The sequence below is a fragment of the Lasiosphaeria miniovina genome (genome assembly GCF_030549165.1).
Source record: "Lasiosphaeria miniovina strain SMH2392-1A chromosome Unknown B0T26scaffold_3, whole genome shotgun sequence".
Lineage (NCBI taxonomy): Eukaryota > Fungi > Ascomycota > Sordariomycetes > Sordariales > Lasiosphaeriaceae > Lasiosphaeria > Lasiosphaeria miniovina.
Window position 1 is genome coordinate 6,558,394 of NW_026848222.1, and position 23,500 is coordinate 6,581,893.

General features: G+C 59.4%; 5 protein-coding genes across 5 annotated transcripts; 2 read left to right on the top strand and 3 right to left on the bottom strand.

Annotated features, from left to right (window-relative positions):
- Positions 1-361: 361 nt before the first annotated feature.
- On the top strand, positions 362-837 carry B0T26DRAFT_614382 (Homeodomain-like protein; the record flags this gene model as incomplete). Its single annotated transcript, XM_060435957.1, has 2 exons — positions 362-628; positions 733-837. Coding segments are annotated over 2 exons (372 nt in total), but the record flags the coding sequence as incomplete, so codon positions are not given.
- Positions 838-2,562: 1,725 nt separating this feature from the next.
- On the bottom strand, positions 2,563-4,198 carry B0T26DRAFT_263684 (beta-lactamase-like protein). The gene is made up of 2 exons (XM_060434064.1): positions 3,757-4,198; positions 2,563-3,697 (listed from the first exon to the last, which is right to left on the bottom strand). Exons 1-2 carry the CDS (start codon positions 3,855-3,857, stop codon positions 2,620-2,622), a joined length of 1,179 nt encoding a protein of 392 aa, XP_060299485.1. The 5' UTR covers positions 3,858-4,198; the 3' UTR covers positions 2,563-2,619.
- Positions 4,199-4,252: 54 nt separating this feature from the next.
- B0T26DRAFT_643474 (putative cytochrome P450 oxidoreductase) lies at positions 4,253-6,171 on the bottom strand (the record flags this gene model as incomplete). Its single annotated transcript, XM_060437533.1, has 5 exons — positions 4,253-4,384; positions 4,436-4,525; positions 4,627-5,304; positions 5,367-5,732; positions 5,833-6,171. 5 exons carry the CDS (start codon positions 6,169-6,171, stop codon positions 4,253-4,255), a joined length of 1,605 nt encoding a protein of 534 aa, XP_060299486.1.
- A 296-nt stretch (positions 6,172-6,467) lies between these two features.
- Positions 6,468-15,420, top strand: B0T26DRAFT_263600 (uncharacterized protein). The gene is made up of 6 exons (XM_060434063.1): positions 6,468-7,401; positions 7,471-8,517; positions 8,599-8,974; positions 9,043-9,803; positions 9,865-14,206; positions 14,284-15,420. Exons 1-6 carry the CDS (start codon positions 6,739-6,741, stop codon positions 15,207-15,209), a joined length of 8,115 nt encoding a protein of 2,704 aa, XP_060299487.1. The 5' UTR covers positions 6,468-6,738; the 3' UTR covers positions 15,210-15,420.
- A 5,710-nt stretch (positions 15,421-21,130) lies between these two features.
- On the bottom strand, positions 21,131-23,282 carry B0T26DRAFT_706847 (cytochrome P450). Its single transcript, XM_060441829.1, has 2 exons — positions 22,983-23,282; positions 21,131-22,912 (listed from the first exon to the last, which is right to left on the bottom strand). The coding sequence occupies exon 2, from the start codon at positions 22,843-22,845 to the stop codon at positions 21,265-21,267; it is 1,581 nt and encodes a 526-aa protein (XP_060299488.1). The 5' UTR covers positions 22,846-22,912; positions 22,983-23,282; the 3' UTR covers positions 21,131-21,264.
- Between the last annotated feature and the right edge of the window lie 218 nt (positions 23,283-23,500).

Below are 23,500 nucleotides of genomic sequence, written 5' to 3' on the forward strand. Positions count from 1 at the left end.
ATATATAATAAGATTTCCAGTGCGTCCTCTCCGTCCGTACCCGTACCCCGTGTATCCCGCCGTGGCCGCTACCCTGAGTCAGAAGCCAAGTCGTTGCTGCGATGCCAGATGGCAGAGTCACCTGGTAGGGTCGCTGTTTATGCCATTTCCATGTACTGCAAGGCGCTTTGATGGAGAGTCGCGTCAGGAGAAGCTGGACGGCAAAGGAGGATGCGTTGCTTCGCAGGTCGGTGCAGAAAGGTGAGTGACGTTGCGCGTGCGCTACTCTGCTTCTAGATGCAACAGCGAGTGCCCTTATGTCCGCGGACGAATTGCTCACAGTAAGCTCCGTGAAGAACTGGACAACAAACGGCCCCTCCTCTGGCGCGAACTGGCCAAGCACATCCCCGGCCGGTCCAACAAGGACTGCCGCAAGCGGTGGTGGAACAGCCTGGCCGGATCGACGGCAAAGGGGGCCTGGTCGCCAGAGGAAGACAGGCGGCTGATTGAGGCCGTGGAGAAGTATGGCACCAACAACTGGATGAAGGTGGCCGGGGCCGTCGGCACCCGCTGCGGCGACCAGTGCTCGGGTCACTGGCGGCATGTCTTGAACCCCAACATCAACTACTGTGATTGGACGCCCGAAGAGGTGAGTCGGCAGCGACCAGCATACCCCTCCCCGAGCAGTGGGGGAAAAAACGTTGCCGTGACCGCCACCCGCCTGTCCACACCGCTAACCACCGACGGCGCCAGGACAAACGGCTGCTGGATGCAATCCGCATCTACGGCACCAACTGGTCTACCATTGCGTCGTTCCACACCCCGGAGCGGACGACGCTGGCACTTAAAAACCAGTACTGGAAGCTGCGGCAGCGCAGCCAAAAGGCGGGCAAGGCATGCCCCGCCAGGCCCGACGGCTCCGAGTCGTCGCCCAGCGGCACCGAGACCCCCGCGGCAGCAACGGGGGCGCAAACGGCAGACAAGACGATTCAGACGCCATCTGTCTCTAGCAACGACGACGACGACGACGACGAGAACGTGCAGGCAGCAAACCCAAACGACCAGAGCGAGACCGAGGGGCCAGACGCCGACGTGGACATGCACGCCAATGAGTACGAGCAGCAGGCAGATCCCAACTGCTGGCTCGGCGACTGGCCAGGGCAAAAGCTGGTATCGTCCAAATCCTTAGTACCACTCACACCCTTGTGGACAGGATACCATGCAAAGACGGGCCGCATCAAGAGCGGTGAGACGTGGATGGAGGGCCTGGACGAGGAGGGACTGGACGATGGCGGCCTTAGCGGAGACAGCAGTGCGACACCGCTGTACGCGGTCGCAGGCGAGCAGTATGCGAGCGGGCCGCTCGAGAATCAGAGGCCAGACCAGCTTGCCCACCACACTCACAGTCACACCCACACGCACAGTCACTCGGCCGCAGACGACGACGCCATGTACCTGTATCTAGCGAACCTGGATGACAGCTTCCCGCAGTACAGCCCAGCGCACCTGGCAATGCCACCACTGCCACCAATCACCACCACTGCGGCGCCGCTGGCGGCTGAAGGGGAAATGCCGATGTCGATCAACCTGAGCCCGGTCAGCCTGGCCCTGGACCCCATGTTGGGGATCACTCATAGTCACACTCACGGCCACGGCCACGGCCACACCGCATCTGTGTCTTCTACGGGGGACGACAACGGCGGCAGGGCCTCCACTCCGTCGTCGGCGCGCAACAAGAGCAACAAGACGGCGCAGGGCGGCGGCGAGACGGCCGATACGCTCTCGCATAGCGTGTCCATCAAGTTCTCGTGCACTACGGGTCAGCTGAGCAACATCATGTCGCTACTGGCTAGCACGGGCCTGCCTGTGAACATGAAGATCGACACGGAATAGTCTGCCTAGTTAATAGGCCAGACTTAAAATTTCTTGTCCCTGATAGATAGAGTATCACGACGATGACGATCGAGTAGATGATGATGATCAGACCAGTCTCCAATCTAGACGTACATTTGAATTCGTTGCCTTCCTCGAGTTCCAGTCCAGTGCCATTTGCAGATCTGAACCGCGCCTGCACGGCCATGTCGTGTCTGACTCTGCCGCCTCTTGGCTGTCCGGTTCCTTGGCGGTAGTTGAAAGTCGCTCGGAAGCCGCCCGAAATTCGTGTCGGTACCTGAAATTGGCGTGCTTGGCTGGTGCTTGGCGCAAGGTTGGTGGAGAGCCGCACGCTAACCTTGAATATGGATAAAATTGCCGTCTCTTCCAACATCCATGTATCCTCAAAGGCTTGGCACCTCCAGATTTGCTGAGGGGCGGTGGGAAAGTAAGCAGAGTGGGCGGTGGGAAAGTGCTTTCCCTCCCCCGACGCCACCAACAAACTTGCGTCGGGTCGCTCCTGCATCTCCAAGCCACGGATCCTTGGCACCTTCACACCGTCCCCGACTCCCTCGCTCCTGCCCTCCACACTGGCACATTGCAACTCCGGCCAGATCTCCCCCGCCGATCTCCAGGCTCCAGCACACCCACTAAGATAACCTAATCTCGGCCTCCCTTCTAGCCCACCCACACTTGCCAACACCCTCCCCAACGCCTCCACCTGCATGAACCTCTCCACCTTCAATCTTCCCAATTCGGGCCCCGGCCCTACTCTTGCACGTCGATCGCGCCCCCAAAATCTTTGCAGAACAGCCACCTGGTCTCGGACCCCAGCCCTCTTGCCCGCCACCCATTGATTTCGCGCGGAAACAGGTCGATGCGGCCGAGAATCGACTCGTCGTGAGCCAAAATCACAAACACATTGTCCGCCGCGTCCATCTCGGCAATCTTGCGCACTGTCTCCATGGCCGCCGGCCGGTCTGGGAACAGCACCGGCGACACCACGAAGAAGGGCTCGGCCGCGTCGCCGTTGCGCTGCACACGCTGAAACGCCTCGCCCGGACACGCGCAGACGCCGCTGCGGCTACTCGCGGTCGCCGCCGCTGTCGGTTGCTTCTGCGCCATGTCCAATTCCATTTGCACCGGCAGCGGCAGGTACGCACTCGGTCGCAGCACCCCCGGGTGGTGACAAGCGTCGGCGCCCATGAAGACGAACGAGTCCTCGCCGTCTCCTGCTGTCACGCGCGCCAGCGCCGTGATGTGGCCAACGCTATGGCCCGGCGCGTCGAGCAGGTAGAAGGACCCGTCGCCAAAGTAGTCAAAGGCGTCGAAGCGGCCGACTCGCAGCGGGTGCGCCGAGAAGTCAATCTCGCGCACCTCGCGCCCCGCAATGTCGGCGTCGAGTACCATGGCCTCCGGATTGCGCGGGTATCCCGGCCAGCACACCTCCGGCACGCCCGGTCCGACGACGAGCGCCGTCGACGCCGGGAAGGTGGACGGGTCGCCGATGTGGTCGAAGTGGTGGTGCGACCAGATGACGGCCTCGATGTCGGTGCTGCGGACCGCGGCGGCGGCGGCGGCGGCGGCGGCGTCGGTGTCGACGGCATTGGCGTGCGCGTCCAGGATCTCGGACACGTTCTTCTCAGCGTGGCATTGCGTTGTGCGGCGGATCAGGTCGACCGTCTTGGGGGCGTAGTTGTCCCAGTCGCGCCGGACGCCCAGGTCGAACAGCACGTGGCGGTCGCCGTGCGAGACGAGGAAGCAGTAGATGGGCACGTGGATTCCGTCGAACCCTTTCATCGCCGGGCGCCAGAACAAGGGCGGGTCGAGGAACAGCGACGTCGTTCTAAGGCCCCGGGTGAGCTCTACCAGACGCGAGATCACAAAAATGTGTCGGTAACTTACGAGTCGATCACCTTCACCGTCACCGTCGCGGACGAGGACGGGATGTTCAGCGGTGGAGGCGTCTTGGGACGTGTCAGGCACGCGGAGGAGGCCATGGTCATGGATGTATGTCGTCACGAATTTTGCAATTGTTGGATTGCTCGTGATGCTGCCAAGATGCCAAGACCAGAGTCTCACCAAATCACTAACACAGCGGTCGGGGATGGCTTATATACGGTCACCAAGGTACCTGCACCTACAACAGCCCCCAGCGGCACGGTCTAGTCACCCGGGGTATAGTCCTGTCAGCCTACCCAGGGTTTCAGCTAAGGCCCAGAGTTGGCAACAAAGTCACGCCCGACCCTTGCATCCACGAAACACGACTCACTCAGACTCAGGGCCGCACGAAGTGTCCGATTGCATGTCATTTCAGAAATCTCCCCTTTTTTTTTAAGACTGAGTACCTAGGTAACTACATCCCATCATTTCCCCAAGTTCCTCATGCTCGCAGTCACCATTACGCAGAGACCAGGATCGTCTTCTTTTCAGATTCGGCCTCTACGCGTCTCCGTGCCTTCACATCAATGCCGTACTGGCGGAAGAACCAGTGGTTCTCTACCACATACCTCTTGTGGTCGATGAGGTCAAACTGGAGGGTGTTAGAGTCACTGCAATGCCCAAATGTAGCTCGTTCACGTACCTCGTATCGCAGCACCAAGGCTGGGACGATCTTCTTCAGCTCCAACATGGCAATGTGCCGTCCGAGGCAGACTCGTCTCCCAGCGCCGAACTAGATAATTGCCACACCGGTCAGTCGCGACGTGTTTCAAACCTGGAATTTGATTGTGAAGACTCTCAGGGTTGCGTCAGAATGATTGTCTCGAGACTCACCGACATGATGGCCGCCTCGCGCCTCTGGCGCAGCTCCTTGGGCACCATCCAGCGGTCGGGGTTCCAGATCTCGGCATCCTCGCCGAACGTGGGAACGTGCCTGTTGGCTACGTACGGGCTCATTCCGAGCACGGTGCCCTCGGGGAAGAAGTTTCCGCCGATGGCGATACCACCCTTGGGCACTACACGCTCGAGCGGCAGGCAGAAGGGCGGGTGCATGCGCAGGCCCTCCTGGATGACGGCGTCGAGATACGGCAGGTCGCAGACGTCTTTCCACGACGGGTACGGCTTGGTCAGACCGCCCTCGGCCGCGCGGTCGGCCTCGAGTAGCTCTGCCCGCAGTCGGTTCAGCGTGTCCGGGTACGCAAGCAGGTTGAACCAGACCGTCTTCATGATGATGGCGGTTGAGTCGGAGCCGGCGATGACGTTGGAGAAGGTCCACGCCGTGACGCACCACGGCGGCAGGCTCGCGTTGTTGGTCGTGAGCTCAAAGAACTGCGAGAGCATATCGCGGTCGCCCCGGCCGTGGTCAGCGCCCTTCCCGGTGATGCGCGCCGCTTTCCGATCGGCAATGTGCTTGGCGACGAGACCCAGAATGGTGAATCCCGACGCCGAGCGAAACATGGCCATGAAGTTGGTCTTGTTCCAGATATCGTCGAACCAGGGGATTTGCGTATACTGCCGTTCTTGTCAGCTTGTACGAAATCAACATGTAATTGTCTTGCTGAATCAATGCTCACCGGCGCGGCTCTCTTCATATACTGCCAGATGGTGCTCAGCATGCTATTCACATCCCTGCCCTCTTCCAGAAAGCCGTAGCGCTTGGAAAAGGTCAGGGTGCCCATGACGTCGAAGGCAAAGTACTGCAGCCACTCTGAGAGGTCAAAGACGGCGCCCGAGTCGACAAAGCGCTTGTCCAGCTGCTCCATCATGACGGAGATGGTCTTGTCTACAAAGACCTCGAGCGGTAGCGTGTTGGACAAGGAGAAGAGCGGCGCGATGGGTGACTTGATCTTCTTGTGCAGCTCCTCGTCGCGCGTGTTGAACACGGCCGGAAGAGCGCCGCCCGTACGCGTGAACGGCATCAAGACACGGTAGAAGTCGCTCTGTTCACAGACAAACCAAAAACACACATCATCGTCTCAGTTACCGAGTTCTACTGCGATTCTCTTTGATTTCTTTCTCTTTGGTACGAGTGTCTCTCACCTTGGGAAACCCCGGGCGTATGGGATACAGCTGCGGGATCCAGGCTGGGTTGCCCAGCGACACCATGTTGGGAGCGAACCGCACGACCTCGCCATACTTGGTGTGCATGTCGCGGTGGATCTCGTGCGAGCGGCCCGTCGTCACCCACAGCACGCGCTGAATGTTTGTGAAGTTTGCCCAGATCGGGCCCGGGACATGGCGCAGCCGCCACCAGGTGCGAAAGAGGTGCAGCGCGATGCCCGACGCCGCGAGGGTCAGGAGCAGCGGCACGATGGGGAGGCCGCGGAGCTGCGGCGGCAGCGACAGCGGCGGGAGCTGTATCCCATGGGCCGCTGGCATACCGGAGGACGAATCCATGCCCATTTGCGATTTTATGGGTGACAATGGTATTGTGGTTGTGAGAAATGTTCACCAAGCTTGGTGTTCAGTGAGTTCAAAGTTGAAGCGAGTTGGATTCAGCGCTTCGGCGACCAGGACATGCCCAAAGTGTGGCACTTGTGAAGATCAAAACGCTAATCCAAAGAGTTTTTGAAGCCCAGTTCTCTATTTTCCTCCAGTCAGTCTCGACGTGAGACGGAGGCTGTCGGGGGGGGCGACACCGAGTATTATTCCGTGGTGGCCTGTTCGGCGGGTCCCGAGTGTAGGGTTGAGGTGGCCAAGTGAGCCGACCAAAGCCCCGAGTAGACCCAATGGGATCTACTCGCAGTCAGCCCTGTCTTACCAAGCGGCTGAAGGAAAGGCGCTCCAGAGTCGAAACACGCGTTGCTGTGCCAAAACGCCGGGTGCAGTCGCTGAAGTATATTCAGGCCGGCTTGTCTCTGCTGACGACGTTCGAGCCGGATACTGTGGCATGCTGTGCCATTATCGAACCACTTCTCTGATTTTTCAACAAAACATCTGTTCAAGATGTCTGCTGCAAACGGCTCCCTGCTACGGGATGCTTTAGTGGTGGTGGGCCCAAAGCGGTCGAGGTTCACGCCCAAGGCTCTCTCAGAACTCCGTTCGGCAATCACACGCAGCCCAGACCTAGGCTTCCTCCACGAGGCCATCACGGGACTCGAGTCCCTGTGGCCAGCCATTGTCGTCGCCCATCCAGCATTGAAGCAAGTCGACGGAAAACAGAGCCTCCACAGCCTTGGCCAGTTTCTCAAGACGGGGGAGCTGGACACTCTCACCCAGACGGGATCCCGCCACGATAACATCCTGCTAGACGTGGTCACGGTGCTGTCCCAGATTGTCGACTTCTGGCGCCTGGCCACGACCAAAATACAGAATGGGATTTTCACGCCCCTCAAGTCCGACGACGCGGGCCGCCACCACCTGTACAACATCCAAGGCTTCTGTCTTGGCTTCTTGGCCGCTGCAGCCGTGGCCAGCGCCAAGAACAAGGCTGAGTTTGAGACAAATGCCGCTGCAGCCCTACGTATCGCAGTCTGCACCGGCGCCCTCGTGGAAGCCGACGTCGTGGAGCTGGGCAAGTCGGGCGCAAAGCCGGCATCTCTGTCGGTGGGGTGGAGCTCGCAGAGTGACTATGAGGGGCTCGGCGACGTCTTGAAGTCGTACCCGAATGTGAGTTTCATCGTCGAAGCCAGACACAAAACACGAGGTCCTCGCTGACAGTGAATCACACGTGAATAGGGATACATTGCCTGCATGACGGACGCCACCCGCGCCACGGTAACCCTTCTCGGCCACGATGTAGATCCCGTTAAGCAACAACTTTCGGCACTCGGCCTGACAGTCCAGTCCATTCCCCTTGAGGGTCGGTACCACTACCGTCCGGCCTATGAGGACGGTGCTCGCTCGCTCAAGGCTCTGTTCCAGCGGGACGCGCGATTCCAGCTGCCCAATGCCGCAGCGCTAGTCCTGCCGCTGCGGTCAAATGCCGACGGCGGCATCATTGCCGAAGGCGCCCTGCACGAGATCGCGCTCGAGTCCATCCTGCTGCGCCAATGCCGGTGGTATGAGACGGTGCGCTACGCAGCCTCGCGCAGTCGCATCCCAGCCGACGACATTTTCCAAGTCGGCGCTGAGCCGGCCGTGCCTCGCTCACTGAGCAAGGCATCGTCCTCGTCGTCCTCGCGGTCGTCCTCTTCCGGTCAAGACGACGAGGCCACACAAGACAGTTCCACGCAGGACGACGCCTCGGCCGTCGCCATCATCGGCATGTCGTGCCGCTACCCCGACGCCGACTCGCTCGAGGAGTTCTGGGACCTCCTCCGGGACGGCAAGTCGGCGGTCCGGCCGCTGCCCTCCGACCGGTTCGACATCTCCGAGATAACTCGCGAGCCCAAGGGCGGCGCCTTCTGGGGTAACTTCCTGCGCCGCCCAGACTTGTTTGACCACCGCTTTTTTGGTCTCTCGGGGCGCGAAGCCAAGTACATGGACCCGCAGCAGCGACTGACGCTGCAGGTGGCATACGAGGTGCTCGAGTCGGCCGGCTACTTTGGCGTCGGTGCGTCGTCGGACAGGTTTCCGGGCGACATCGGCTGCTATCTGGGAGTTGGCGCCGTCGACTACGGCGACAACATTGCCTGCCACGATGCCACGGCGTTTTCGGCGCTGGGCACCCTGCGGGCTTTCATCAGTGGCAGAGTGAGCCACCATTTCGGCTGGAGCGGGCCGTCGATCACGTACGACACGGCCTGCTCGTCTGGTGCCGTGGCGATACACTCCGCCGTGACGGTAACGACGCCTCTCTTATCCCCGCTCTCTACATTGACTCGCCTGCACGCAATCTGAGACACTACTGACAGAAAAAAATAGGCGATACGGAGCGGAGAATGCTCGCTGGCCCTGGCAGGCGGCGTCAATGTTATGACTAGCCCGGCTCTGTCCCAGAACCTTGCTGCTGCGTCTTTCTTGAGCCCGACAGGCGCGTCCAAGGCTTTTGATGCCAGCGCTAACGGATACTGCCGGGGTGAAGGCGCCGGCCTCGTGCTCCTGAAGTCGCTGGCGCGTGCCCGTGCTGATGGAGACTCTATCCTGGCTGTCATCACCGGTTCTGCCGTCAACCACGGCGCAAACTGCTCCCCTATTAGTGTGCCAGTCTCGGCGTCGCAGAGCGCGTTGTACAAGAAGGCATTGTCTATCTCCGGGACTAATCCCAAGCATGTCAGCTTTGTCGAGGCCCATGGTACAGGTAGATCTCTCTTCCTCCGACTCCTGGATATGGGGTCCGGCCAAAAAGCTAACCCAGTCTGTCTACAGGCACGCCTGTTGGTGATCCCATCGAGTGCGAGAGCATCCGGCGCACCTTTGGCGGCTCGGATCGCGCGCAGGAACTGTTCCTTGGCTCCGTCAAGGACAACGTCGGGCACACTGAAGCGGCGTCAGGTGCTGCCGCGCTGATCAAGACGGTGCTGATGATGCAGAAGCGCGCCATCCCGAAGCAGGCCGGCTTCACGCACCTCAACCCCAAGATTCCGCCCCTGGAGCCGGACCGCATCGCTGTCCCTCGCCAAACACGGCCTTGGACTGCGGAGCGCCGCATCGCCGTGGTCAACAACTATGGCGCCGCCGGTAGCAACGCCGCCATTGTCGTAGAGGACGCAGGCCAGACGTACGCCGCCCCAGTTGCCGCAACGAATGGTCGTGGTCCAGTCTTGGCAGCGTCCGAGCTGCCATTCTTCATCTCTGCCAAGACGCCCGACAGCCTGAGAGACTACTGCAAAGTCCTCAAGACTAGTTTGGCCGACATCAAGAAGGAGCACGGCGCCTCTGCGGTGTTGAACTTGGCGTACAATCTCTCCGCCAAGCAAGCCCGCGGCTTCGAATACAGCTACAGCTTCACGGCATCTAGCCTGGAAGAGGTGGCTGCGAACCTCGACCGCGCGCAGTCCGTCGCCCTTAGCAAGACGCCGATCCACCAACGGCGCCCAGTCGTGTTCTGCATCGGCGGCCAAACTGGCCGGACGGTGCATCTCGACGAGGATCTATTCCGCAACAGCAAGCTCCTCCAGAAACACGTCGTGAGTACTCCTAGACATTCAGCCTTGTGCATCTGACCCTAGCTGACCCTCTCTCCTCCAGAACACGTGCGAAAGAGCATGCCAGACCCTCGGACTCGCAAGCCTGTACCCAACCATTTTCAGCCCAGAGCCGGTCGACGATCTGGTCAGCCTGCACAGCCAGCTCTTCTCGCTGCAGTACGCTAGCGCGCGGGCGTGGCTGGACAGCGGCCTGAGAGTCGACACCATCATCGGCCACAGCTTCGGCCAACTCACGGCCCTGGTCGTGGCCGGCGCGCTGTCGGTCGAGGATGGGCTGCGCTTCGTCACGGAGCGCGCACGCCTGATCCAGGAGTCCTGGGGCCACAACACGGGCGCAATGATATCGGTGCAGGGCGCCAGAGATGACGTGCACCGTCTCCTTGACAGAACAAAACTGCAGTATTCGGCCTTGGCCGTCGAGGTCGCCTCCTACAACGGCCCGCAGCTGGTTGTCATGGCGGGCGACCACGCGTCGGTTGATGCTGTGGAGGACGTCGCGAGGGCCGCCAGTCCAGGCGACTTTGGCGGGCCAGTCAAGGTGGTCAAGCTGAAGACCACACACGCCTTCCACTCGAGACTGGTAGACGGCATCCTGCCGCGTCTTGCCGAGGTTGCCGCCACGCTCAAGTTCCGGAGCCCGTCCATCCCCATCGAGGCGTGCTCGCGGGAACCTCAAGACTGGACAGTGGCGATCGACGCCGAAACCCTGGTGCAGCACAGCCGCAGGCCCGTTCATTTCAATGACGCGATTCACCGCATCGAGGCTCGCCTGGGCGCCTGTGTGTTCCTCGAAGCCGGCTCGGCGTCCGGCATCGTTCAAATGGCCCAACGGGCCCTGGTCAGCAAAGCCGGCAGTGAGCACGTCTTCCAACCCATCGACATCGGCCCGTCCGACTCTCTTGACACCCTGGCCCAAGCCACCAGCAACCTGTGGGCGGCCAGCGTGAGCGTGCAGTACTGGCCCTTCAACCGCAGCCAGAAGGACGGCTTTGCGTGGATCAACCTGCCGCCGTACCAGTTCCAGAAGAACTCGCACTGGATTGAGTACATGACGCCCAAGCCAACCATCGTGATTCAAGAGGCCGCGCAGCCGGCTGTCAAGGAGAACAACGTTGCGCCGCAGCCCCTGCAGCTGCTTGACCCGCTCGAACGCGACGCCAGTGGCAGCTCTACATTCCGCATCAACACAGCGCACGACATGTTCACGTACTGCACCCAAGGCCACGCCGTGCTGGGGCAGTCTCTGTGTCCCGCATCGCTGTACGTCGAGATGGCCGTGCGCGCAGCTACCGCCCTCAGCTCGAGCGCTACCCCCCCTGAGTCGACTCTAGCGCCCTGCGTCAGAGACCTCAAGATCTCGGCGCCCCTCTCCATATCGTCTACCCGCAGCGTCTTCCTTCAGCTTTCCCCTGCCAGCAACCCCAGCACTCTGGCCTTCACCGTCCTCAGCCGCAGCAGCCCAACAGCAACCGCGTCGACCAAGCACGCGACGGGCACGGTGTCCCTGCTAGCGCCCGGCACGTACCTGGACGCGCCGCGCCTGCAACTCATCCGCCGCCTCACGGGCAGCCACGGTAAGCACGGCGACGGCAAGCTGGCGGCGGCGCCCGGGGCGCACGTGCTCAGCGGCAGCATCGTGTACCAGGTGTTCGACCAGGTGGTAGACTACAAGCCGTACTACCACGGCGTGGAGCGCATCGTGGCCAGCGGGCACGAGGCCGTCGGGGTCGTGCGCGTGCCGCCCGGCGGCGGCGGCGAGGGCGCTCAGAAGCAGCACCCCGTCATGCGCGAGGCCAGCTGCGACCCCATCGCGCTCGACAACTTCCTGCAGGTGGCCGGCATCCACGTCAACTGCCTGTCGGAGCGCAGTGCCGACGACGTCTACGTGTGCACGGAGCTGGCCGAGATGTTCATCGGCGACGGCTTCCTGGCCAAGCGCGGCGACGTGGCCGAGTACCGCGTGTACACGTCGTTTGAGCAGGGTGCCGGCAAGACGCTGGTCAACGACATCCTCGTGTTTGACCCCGAGACGGGCGACGTGGTCGTGCTGTTCCTCGGTGCCGTGTTCCAGGGCGTGCCCATGAAGAGCCTAGCGAGGACGCTAGCGAGGCTGAACGGCAGCGATGCGGCCGAGACTGAGACTCGGCGCAGCGCTGCTGCCGTCTCACCGGCGGTGCAGGGTCCCGTTGTGCAGAAGCCGTCTAGCTATGCGAGCACGCCTACCCCTGTTGCCGCTGTTCGTGCTCCGCTTGTATCGACTACCCCGACACCGGTGTTGGCCCAACAGCCCAGGGCGCCGGCCAAGACAAATGGAGTATCGGCTCCGGCCAATGCAGAGGCCGACTCGGCCCTTGTGTTGCGGCAGGTCCGCGAGCTTCTTAGTCGCGTCATCGAGATACCTCTCGACGAGGTGAAGCCGAGCGTGTCATTAGCCGACCTCGGTGTCGACTCGCTGATGAGCACTGAGGTCTTGAATGACATCAAGACTCAGTTTGACCTTGTCATCGCAGCCGAGCAGTTCCTAGCGCTCGACGACGTGCAGTCGCTTGCCCGGCTAGTCAGCTCCGTTACGAGCAATGACGACGAAGCTGCTCTTCCGGTTCCACAGCTGCACCAACAGGTACAGCAGCAGCAGGACGCCATCGCGGCTATTCCGCAGTCCGCAGTGCCACGGGGGCCGAGTGTCAACGGCTTGTCTTCTTCGTTTGCTCAGATCCAAGAGTTCCTGAGTAGCCTGCTCGACATTCCCGCCGACGAGATCGCTGCCGACACGTCTCTCGACGATCTCGGCATCGACTCCCTGATGGCGACCGAGGTGCTCAGCGAGATCAAGAAGCGGTTCGGCGTGACGATCCTGGCCGATGAGTTCCAGGAGTTCCAAGACGTGCTCGCCATCGCCTCGCGCTTGCAGGCGTCGTCCGGTGCCTTCACGCCGCCACTGACGCAGGGCGAGATGAACACCCCCGTCCAGGTCAACGGGCACGCGACAAATGGCCAGACAACTAACGGACACACAAACGGGCATGCAGCTAGTGGGTATACCAATGGGTATACTAACGGGCATACGAACGAACATACAAATGGAGAGCATGATATCAGCGACTCCGAGTCTGAGTCCGACTCGTCGGCAGCGGTCGCTCACCGCAGCTTCGACAGCGTCAAGCGCGAGTTCGATCCCATCAGCCGCGACGTCGAGTTTGCCGATTTTTATGCCAAGGTCTACCCTGGGCAGATGCAGCTCGTCGTTACTTACATTGTCGAGGCCTTCCGCGACATGGACTGCTCGCTCGACGCGCTCCGCCCCGGCGACAGGGTCGGCGACATCCCAGTCCTCGCGAAGCACCACAAGGTCAAACGCCGCATCTACGAGATCCTCGAAGTCGGCGGCCTCGTCAAGCAAGACGCGTCGGGTGCTTTTGTCCGCACCGCTGTCCCCGTCCCGACTACTCCATCATCGCAGCTCCACCCTCCCCTCGTGGCCGAGTTCCCGCAGCACGCCTATGAGCACAACCTGCTGGCCTCGACCGGTTCCAAGCTGGCCGACTGCCTCACCGGCCGCACCGACCCTCTGGCCATCCTGTTCGGCAGCGCCGCGGCACGCACTCTCATGGAGAACGTCTACACACACGCGCCCATGTTCAAGGCCGGCACCGTGAACCTGGCCCGCTATCTGGTGCAGGTCTTCAACCGCTTCTCCTCGGAGCGGCCGATCCGCGTGCTCGAGCTCGGTGCCGGCACCGGTGGCACGACCAAGTACCTGCTCGAGAGCCTGCTCGGCACCGGCCGCGCGTTCGAGTACACCTTCACCGACATCTCGCCGTCGCTGGTGGCGGCGGCCCGCAAGAAGTTTGCCCAGCACGACTGCATGCGCTACGCCGTCCTGAATATTGAGCAACCGCCCCCCGTGCAGTTCTCAGGACAGTACGACATCGTGCTCTCGACCAACTGCATCCACGCTACCAAGAACCTGACAAACTCGTGCACCAACATCCGCGCCTGCCTGAGGCCCGACGACGGCGTACTGTGCCTCGTCGAGCTAACGCGCAACTTGTTCTGGTTCGATCTCGTCTTTGGCCTACTTGAGGGCTGGTGGCTGTTTGACGACGGCCGCCAGCACGCCCTCGCCAGCGAGACACTATGGCGTGAGCACCTGGTGCGCGCCGGCTACCGCTGGATCGACTGGACCGTGGGCGCCTCGGACGAATCCAGTGTGCTGCGCGTCATCACCGCGTCGCCCGCCGACCTCTCGTCCCTGTCCGACACAGACACGCCGGTGTCGACGGAGACGGTCGTCTTCAAGACGGTTGGCGACCTCGACCTCAACGCCGACATCTACTACCCCTCGAAGAAGCAGAGGGGAGGCGTCCAGGTCCGCCCGGTCGGTGAGCACCCTCGCCCGTCCGTGATCAGCATCACCGCCCTCTAGCAGCCGCGCCGCTGACACCCCTCTCCTCTCAAGCCCTCATGATCCACGGCGGCGGCCACGTCATGCTCTCGCGCAAAGACATCAGACCAGCCGGCACCGCCACCCTGCTCGCCGCCGGCTTCCTCCCCGTCAGCATCGACTACCGCCTGTGCCCCGAAACCACGCTGCCGGCGGGCCCAATAACCGACGCCCGCGACGCGCTGGCCTGGGCACGCAACACCCTCCCCCACCTACGCCTCCGCCGCCGAGATATCCGCGCCGACGGCTCCCGCGTCGTCGCCATCGGCTGGTCCACAGGCGGCCATCTGGCCCTAACCCTCGGCTTCACCGCGGCGGCGGCCGGCATCCGGCCGCCCAACGCCACGCTGGCCTTCTACTGCCCGTCCGACTACGAGGACGCCTTCTGGCAGCAACCTAACCTGCCGTTCGGCCAGAGCCGCGACTCCCTCGCGAGCTACGACCTGCTCGAGGGCGTGCGCGCCCGGCCCATCGCCGCGTACAACCCGCCGCCCACCAAGCGCGCGCTCGGCGGCTGGATGAGCGCCGACGACGCCCGGTCGCGCATCGCGCTGCACATGAACTGGACCGGCCGCTACTTGCGCGTGCTGCTCAACGGGCTGTCGCCATCGTCGGGCAAGACAATCGGGACGGACCCGACGGACGCGCTGCCCGAGCCGAGCGCCGAGGCCGTGCGTGCCGTCAGCCCGCTGGCGCAGATCCGCGCCGGCCGCTACGCCGTGCCCACCTTCATCGTGCACGGCACGCGCGACGACCTGATCCCCTGGCAGCAGGCGCGCCGGACGTACGAGGCGCTGCGCGAGCGCGGCATCGAAGCTGAGATTCGCATTCTGGAGGGTGCGGTGCATTTGTTTGATCTATACAGGGCTTACGAGACGGATGAGGCGGCGCAGCGGGCTGTTGCTGAGGGCTATGAGATGCTGGCGAGGTGGGTCATGTGAGAGCTGAGAGCTGAGAGCTGAGGGGTGTATTGAGACAATTAGAGGGGGATGCATTGTTTTGTTTATTATTTGATTTTTACTACCATGTATTTTCGCCTGGCACAGGCTTGTTGTTTTACAGATTACAGATTGATCACACTGGCCATTGATCTTTTTATTACCCCCACTGGCCAGTCTATGTTAATGCTAGCGAGCGTTTATCAATTTAGGAAATCACTTGATATATCAAGAGACAGTCTATTTACATGATAGAAAGCGTCTTTCTATTGTCGTTTGTCTCTCCAAACTTGGCATGTCGTGAGGAGTGGGGATTGCGGAGTAGGGCATTCTCAATTGGGGAACATCATTTGCGTTGGAGTTTTTGGGCCTTCGGCCTGCTAACTTGGAAAAGGCAACACGTTCCTATGAGCTGTTTATTCCTATGAGCTGTTTACAGGTCTCCGTAACCTTTATTGTCACCTCTTTACTCATGACTAGCGCCAACAAGCCTGTCCAAGGTTTTGCTCGGAATCTTTACTCGTCTTTGATCTCATACACCAAGAAGTTTTTCCCAAAGAGGTGTCCTGTGTCTGCTGGCTATAACCACTTGGAACTAAACGTAATTCACCTCGTTCTACTACAGGACTAAAAAAGTCCGCCTTTTGCTGTGCCTTGTTCGGATGGCTACATAAATCCGCCCGAGCCCGACACACCTCTTTCATCATTGCTGTTTCCCTTCAGTCAGCAACCCGCTCGCCGTCATGTCATCCAAGTCCTCTCCATCTCGGCGCTGTTTACAGCGATCAAGGAGGAGAAGCGACAATACCAGCGACTCGAAGCACCAGGGGTAGCGAGCCAGTTGGGGTGGCAGCTACAGACACAGACAGTGACAAGCGACAGCGACCCAGCAGCTCCCGCCCTCGGCACCCCGCCTAGGCTCACCTTTTGCCGTGAAATTAGGCCAGACGGCCAAGTCGTATTTTACACGATTGAGCCGACCGACGACGAGCTCGAGCCCTATCGCCGGGCTGCCAGGATTGAAGAGCTGCGCCGCTCTCTCCAAGTGAACGAGCGTCCCGACCTACGCGTAAATTACGAAGTCATTCTCCGGTACTACTAAGAAGGTGGCCGTCTTCCCCGCAGTTAAGAAGAGCTGCGGGCCGTCCATGGCGAATTGTCTTGGGGCGAGCGCTGGATGGTGGCAGTCAACTTCCCCCCCGGCAGCGTGTCGAGGTTCTGTGAGGCAAGTGATGGCTAGAACAGCAAATCACCCCTACCACGCACTTCTATTGTTGTCGCTAACGTCAGACGTAGACAGTCAAGTGGCGCCAGACCTGATAGTAACTCAAATTAAAAAAAAAATCAAAAATCAGATAATTTGTTATGAATCACATCATCCAGTGCTACTACTCGCTTTAGAAGCTCAGAACAAGCCCTTGCCAGAGCGGCTTTGGTGGGGGCAAAGTGGTGGCCTTAAGCTGGCTAACAACCAGCTGAAACACTATCATGCAAGCGTCCGGGAAAGTTCTGGGATAACCAATTCGCTCGAATCCGAGGTCTTTTGCCACTAACGACTGCGGGGGTTTGATAGCTCCGTCGTTCGCTATGGAACGATTTGGATTCGTTCCACCAGCACTCCAGATGCAGCTGAGCCTCCACATGGAAGAACATCGGGTAGATGCGGCATGGACCGTAGTGTGAACTACTCTCCCACTCTCAAGTTCTTACTTGGCTAGCCGAGATAGATAAGCAATGACCAGCCGACGCTTCTTCCAGTGATTAAACAAAGACCAGCCGACGCTTCTTCCAGTAATTAGAGGCAAAATGCAGGCTGTTCGTACGCGCATTCTGGGCAGCGGGCATTTCAAGTTCGAGAAACCTCTTCCCCTCGCCATGATACATCGCCCTCCGCCACAGCTGTAGTTCATCCTATTTATACTAGCTTTGCTGTGGGCCGCTGGCCCAATTCACTCCCTCTCCGGAGGCTCCCTCACCACCCGGGGCTCCATTTAATGTCAAGCGGACTAGCCAGGAAAACTTGCCAGGGCACCTTCTCGAGCGGACGTGAACTGCCAAAGCTCGATCGAGGGCCCGCCTTCAAGGCATCGACATCTTATCAATATCAAGTCTCACTAACCGTGGCATCTCACGCCTCGGACTTTTCGTCGGACCTTGCAGACCCAGCGAGTGAGGTTCTCAATGCCACGGTCGGAGGCGTCCTAGCGGTGAAAACGTGGCCGCTGGACTAGTCACCCGAGGCCAATACCCTCATCTTCTAGGCTACGCTCAACATCACGTAGTGTAACGCGGGTCAGAATGCCTCGGCCACCAGCCACCAGGATCCCCTCTCCGACTGCAACGTGCCCGCCATCCCAGACGGCCTTGAGCCGCTCATATGCGTCACGCAGGACCTGAAGAGCGGCGAATTTGTCAACGTCTACTGGAACTAGTCCACCACGGCAACTGCACCCGATAACGGCTAGGACCCGGCCGCCTTTCCCAAGCTCGTTGTTGACGTTCGTACTCTACAAGTCTTTTGCGCTACCTAGCAGGACAGTTACGTGGTCAGCCGACCGAACCGCATGGGCAGTCTTCGGAACGAAACCTACATCTATATCGGCACGGTACAAGGATCGCAACAACGCAAACGTAACAACTCAAATTAAATTAAGTCAAATACAAGCCACTCAAATAAGCCTAATAACTCGTCAAATCATTTCAAATATGAAGGCGTAAATATTTGACTACATTTGAATTATTTGACTGAAGTGGACCTGTGTTTCTTGTGCCTTTTTCACCCTAGCTCACCGTATTGAGGGAAAGTTTTGTAAATTATTCTATATCTAGTCTAAATGGAGCGAAATCTATAAAAAAGTCGACTTCTGTTTTGGCCGGGCCGGATTAATAATTCCCAGAGCCGATTCAAATCAAGTCAAATCAAATCAAGTCAAATACGCAAATCAACTCAAATACGGGGTTTTCGGGTTCAAATATGACTTGTTAACTTCAAATTAACTCAAATAGGGACCTAATATTTGATTTGTTTGCATTGTTGCGATCCTTAGCACAGTATGTACACGCCCAGGCTTGTTCATTATTCTTTGAGATGTGAACCCTAATTGCTGGAATTCTTGCTACACGAAGCTTGTGGGCACAGATGATCCGTGCTACTCGATCTCGGCCGAGAGCATGCAAGGCGACAAGTGGGAGTTATATGCTAAGGGGATTTGCTACAGTAACAACAACGGCGGCGTGTCGCTCTCTGAGACTTTCGACTATGCTTGAATCGGGACCGATAAAGCACCCAATCTCCTACCTATAACCTCGGTTACCATCTCGGACTGGATCACCATCTTGAGCGAAACCAATGAGGTGGACATGCACCAAGACACCAAGACGGTATTCGCTGTGGATTTCACAGGCGTCATCTGGGGGTACATGGTGGGTTCAAATGATATACCGTCGCCATGGTATAACTTTGCCGACATGTTCCTGGTATCTGCCGGAGACGAAGTGGTAGACGTGAGTCGAATCTTTTTCGACCATTTAGCTTCTTCCTCGGCTGAAAACTGGGAAAATGTTCATGCCGTGGTCTAACACTAAGTACGACCCACAATGGCCGCAAATCTTTGGCTTCTGGGTTTGGACAAATGACCAGGGATACGTCAACTTTCGACCGAAATGCGTCAAATTATTTGGCGAGCTAAATGACGATCGTACCGATACCATAGTTTCTACGGCGGTTCCGAGTCCCGATGGAGTCACCCATGGCCAAGCCATCACACAGCTGCAGCCTATCGGGGTGAGATGGCCCATGCCGCATTTGGCAGCCGTGTCGGACGAGGGCCAGCTCTTATGGAGTATCAACGACTAGTCATTGGCTATTGACGCGTCCGGCGGTTACGGAGACTGGCAAGTCATAGACTTAGGGAGCAACGTGGTGTCGGTAATTTCTACACGGGTTGATACTCGTTATTGGTTGAACCACTACCTATTTGATACTGGCAATCTGCTGGCAGCTAACCTAGGGTGACGGTACTAGATCGGGCCTTACTACTTTCCTGCCCACTACAATCTATCCAGCAATGTTACTCTCCCGGCCGATGAGGATGGTCTCTTCGTCGTGCTTTCCAACTCGTCGATTGTAACCATTAAAGCCCAAGAGTCGCCTAGCACTCCATTAGTCATAAGGCTAATAATACATTATGACAAGCCTCTGATAGATGCAGCAAGGGTAATTGAATTTCGTCTCTTCACTTACGTTTTGCTATGATCTACTAACGACTCGGATTAAAGGTTACCTTTGACCCTACTGTTGCGGCATTCCGATGGGCTCAGAGTCATGCAGTCATCACCCCACTGGGAGACAGACCTGTTCTGGGTTTGGGATATCTCGGCGATGGCGCTTGGACGCTCATCCCTGGGTTTGCTCCACCCTCTCGCTCAGTGTTGACGACGCCTGATTCCTGAAGAAGAAAGAAGATGCCGGATATCCCACAGTGAGCGGTGAGTCGATCCATCGCTCTCATCCACGTGTTTATTCCCAATCGTAATATAATATATGTATTCTTCACAGGCGTAGCAGCCTCTGACGCTTCTATGATCTTGAACTCGATTTGGATTCCTCCACAGCTCATAGCTTTGCAGGGCCTGCAAAAGACTGGATTTGACGACCGCTTCTGGTGGACCGAGCTTGGTCAAGATTGTACTGTGTCCGGTAAGAGACCATGACGGGCAAATGGTCCACGCACAGATTAGTCTAGATTGAAAGGTCTGACTTCGTCATAAAAATAGCTACTGCCGTCGCGGCGTTTTTTGCTAGTCCCGAAGACACTGGCCAGCTGCTCACATTTCGTAGATTCTTTTCTAGATGCAGCGCACCGTCCATCGATAACGTCTGGGAAGGCATTCGAATAGGCGGGATCAAAATCTCCAACGAGCTAAACGCATCATCGCTGTTCAGTACGGTATATAGTTATCGCGTCTCCGAGTCTACCGCTGCTAATATGAGCGACATCATGTTGGGCAAGACGGGGCCCATAACCAATCTCGAGGTACGGATCAGCGCCGCCACTCAGTCACCTGCGCTTCCGTGTTTGCCGCCACTCAGTCGCCTGCGCTTCCGTGTTTACCTGCTGTATTCCACAGAGCCCTAGAGACGCTCGTAAATGACACGTCTGTAAATGTATTGCTCTCGAGTGCGGCGAGCAACACACTAGCCGCATGCGTGGGTAGGCCGGCGTGCGACTTTGAACCCGAGCACCACATCCCGGCTCATGACCGGACCTTCAGCAGATTTCTTCATTCTGTTAGCAATGCGGCCGAGACAATGAAGTGCTATCCGTGGTGCATGGTCTGGCAAACACGCGCCATCCAGAAGTCATTGATACAGCGCAAGAACTTCTCGCCCACAACCTACCCAGCGTGCGAATCGGCGCCATCCGTGCTATTGCCAACGTTCCCTCGGTAGGGAATAACCCCTTCCACTTTCCCATCCAGGCTGGTGGAAGTAGTGGTAATCTTCCACGACGCTCCAGACGTTCCAATCCTTCAATACTGCTATCATCTGGATCCTACGCGACCCCCCTGGGCGAGGTGACAAGTTATGCGTGGCGTTTGGGTGTCCGCTAGCACTTGTCATCCGCCCAAGGGAAGCTCGGGGGAGACGGCATGAGCTTTTGGGCGGCTGTTATTCCTAAGGCTACATGCAAGGCGAAGCAATCTAGCGATGGAAGGATGGGTTGTACGAGGCCGAGAGGATATCGTTGGCTTAGCACTGGATAATAGTTTTCGAGATTTCCAACCATGCTCTGTACGAATTTTGCCACGAGAAAGCCCGAGGGTAGTAGAAAAATGCGCGTCTTGAAGTTACATATGCGCGACGAGACGCCCTACCACTCAACTTCCAGCAAATGTCCCTACCACTCAGCTTTCAGCACTGTCCCTACCACTCAGCTTCCAGCACTGTCCCTACCACTCAGCTTCCAGCACTGTCCCTACCACTCAGCTTCCAGCACGTGTCCCTACCACTCAACTTCCAGCACTGTCCCTACCACTCAGCTTCCAGCACATGTCCCTACCACTCAACTTCCAGCACATGTCCCTCGATCTCGGCGTTGAACCACTCGACAATCTCAATCTTGTCTTTGCACGTCCTCGCGCCCTCGAGCACCCCGCTAGCCACTACCTCACGCACAACCAAGTACAGCTGCCAGTTGGCGAGGTTGCGGCCCAGACAGGCGCGCCCGCCAAGTCCGTAGGCAAAATGGTCCCTGACGCCGGCGCCACGGCCCTCGCCGGCCAACCACCGCTCGGGGCGGAAGGCAAACGGCTCCGGGTACGTGGCGTCGTCGTGGTGGAAGACGTAGGCGGCGGCGCCGACCTTGGTGCCGGGGGGCAGCGCGAAGCCGCTGACGGCCAGGCCGGCGGCGCCGACCTCGCGCGTCAGCCGCGTCGGGTTGGCCATGCCGACGCGCAGGCCCTCGCGCACCACGGCGCGCAGGTACGGCAGCGTCTGCGGATCCGCGCCCGGGTTCGCCGCGACCTCGTCGGCCAGCCGCCGCCGCACCGCATCCTGCTGCACCAGATGGAACATGATCGTCGCCAGCATCACCGCCGTCGAGTCGGCGCCCGCGAACACGACGCCTTTGCACTGCACCAGCGTCTCGGCCCGCGAGACCCCCGCCCGCAGAAGCCGCGACTGGTACGTGTCGGCGTCGGTCTCGGCCGTGCTGGCCGTCTTGTTGTTGTTGTTGCTGCTGCTGCTGCCGCTGCTGCTGTCGCTGCCGTCCGCCGCGACGACGCCGTCGAGAAAGTGCGACACGGTGCGCACCGACGCGTTGACCTCGTCGTCGGCGAGCACGCGGTTGATGAGCGACGAGAAGATGAAGGTGAACAGCCAGTTGGGCAGCAGTGAGAAGCGGCTAAAGGCCACGATAGCCAGCACAAACGGCGTGGCCGAGAGCTTGTCGGCGTACTTGAGCCGCTTGGCCGCCGCCGGGTCCGTCTTGGCCGTGGGCGGCTCGTCCAGGCCGCCGTAGACGCGGTGGAACAGGTAGCCCGTCAGAATGTCGATGGACAGGCGCGACGACAGGTCGAGGATGTCGGCCCTCGCGCCAGGCCCCTTGGCCTTTTCTTCGTGCAGCCGCGCGATGAACTTGCGCACGAGCGGGGCCAGGCCGCCGGCGCCGTCGCGCTCGTAGGCGGCCTGGATCCTTGCGGGTGCGAACAGCGGCAGCACGGCCTTGGCGCGGCGGTCGCGGAACTCCTGGTCGAGCGACGAGAAGATGGTATCGTGGCCCTCGATGCGGAAGTTGCTGTAGCGGGCGTCCTTGGGCAGCCCGCCGCCGGCCACGTAGGTCGCGTGCAGCGCGTCGCCGTCCGACAGCGACACGGCGTCGGGCGCGATACGCAGCACCGGCGTCGAGTACCTCTTGTGGTAGTGCAGCAGCACGCGGCCCTCGACGCCCAAGTAGCAGATGAGGTAGAGGAACAGCGGCGATATGCCCGCGAACCACGGCCCCGGCACGTGGGCCAGCGGGTGCACGTAGAGCCTATACAACGCTGCCGAGACAAGCACGACGGCGAGCGCCCGCGGGATGTCGGATAGGCTCAGCAGCGAGAGCTTGGGGAGGAGCAGGTCTTGGAAGATACCCATGTTGACGATCTTGTGCCGGCGCTGCTAGAGGATGCTGCGAATCGTTGCTATCCGTCCTCTCACGAGACTATGGTGACGTCAATCCGGTTAATTTCCTCTTCTTTAAAGGGATCTACTACTTGTCACTAGGTACCTACCTACCTACTCTGAGCAGCCAAGTTGCGCAGTTTTAAACCCCGGAAAGACGAGCGGCGTATCCTCTCGGCCATGTCACACAATGGACAGGAACACGGTGGTGCTATTAAACCGACTGCCAACATGCGATGCCCGGAGAGATCCGTTCCCAGGCCCCCAGTGGACTGGGTAGACGGTGCCGTGGTCGTCCCCAGCTGAATTCCGGTTTACTCGGGTCCGCCACAGTTGCGAGCACCACCCACCGTTGCGAGCCCACCCACCGTTGCCAGCACCACCCACCGTTGCGAGCCCACCCACCGTTGTGAGCCCACCCACCGTTGTTGAGGTGCCCCTTGCGGCCTTTATACTTTATTTCGAATGGAAATTCTCCTTCATTGGCTAAATGGCATATGCACAATGCGGGATGGCGCTCCAGCGGGCGGATGTTGGGAACGTGCATCAAGTTAGAACCGTGGTTCTCTTCAACGCAACTAACGTTACTTGATACTTCAACGGTTTTCGCCCCTGGCCAGCTAACCTG

What these genes read in the sequence shown, in the direction of transcription:
- B0T26DRAFT_263684 (XM_060434064.1), bottom strand. Translation starts at nt 3,857, where the DNA reads ATGACCATGGCCTCCTCCGCGTGCCTGACACGTCCCAAGACGCCTCCA. An exon ending in ACGGTGAAGGTGATCGACTC is followed by an intron (nt 3,698 to 3,756) that starts GTAAGTTACCGA and finishes CCGGGGCCTTAG; the next exon opens with AACGACGTCGCTGTTCCTCG.
- B0T26DRAFT_263600 (XM_060434063.1), top strand. Translation starts at nt 6,739, where the DNA reads ATGTCTGCTGCAAACGGCTCCCTGCTACGGGATGCTTTAGTGGTGGTG. An exon ending in TCTTGAAGTCGTACCCGAAT is followed by an intron (nt 7,402 to 7,470) that starts GTGAGTTTCATC and finishes ACACGTGAATAG; the next exon opens with GGATACATTGCCTGCATGAC. An exon ending in AGCTCCTCCAGAAACACGTC is followed by an intron (nt 9,804 to 9,864) that starts GTGAGTACTCCT and finishes TCTCTCCTCCAG; the next exon opens with AACACGTGCGAAAGAGCATG.
- B0T26DRAFT_706847 (XM_060441829.1), bottom strand. Translation starts at nt 22,845, where the DNA reads ATGGGTATCTTCCAAGACCTGCTCCTCCCCAAGCTCTCGCTGCTGAGC.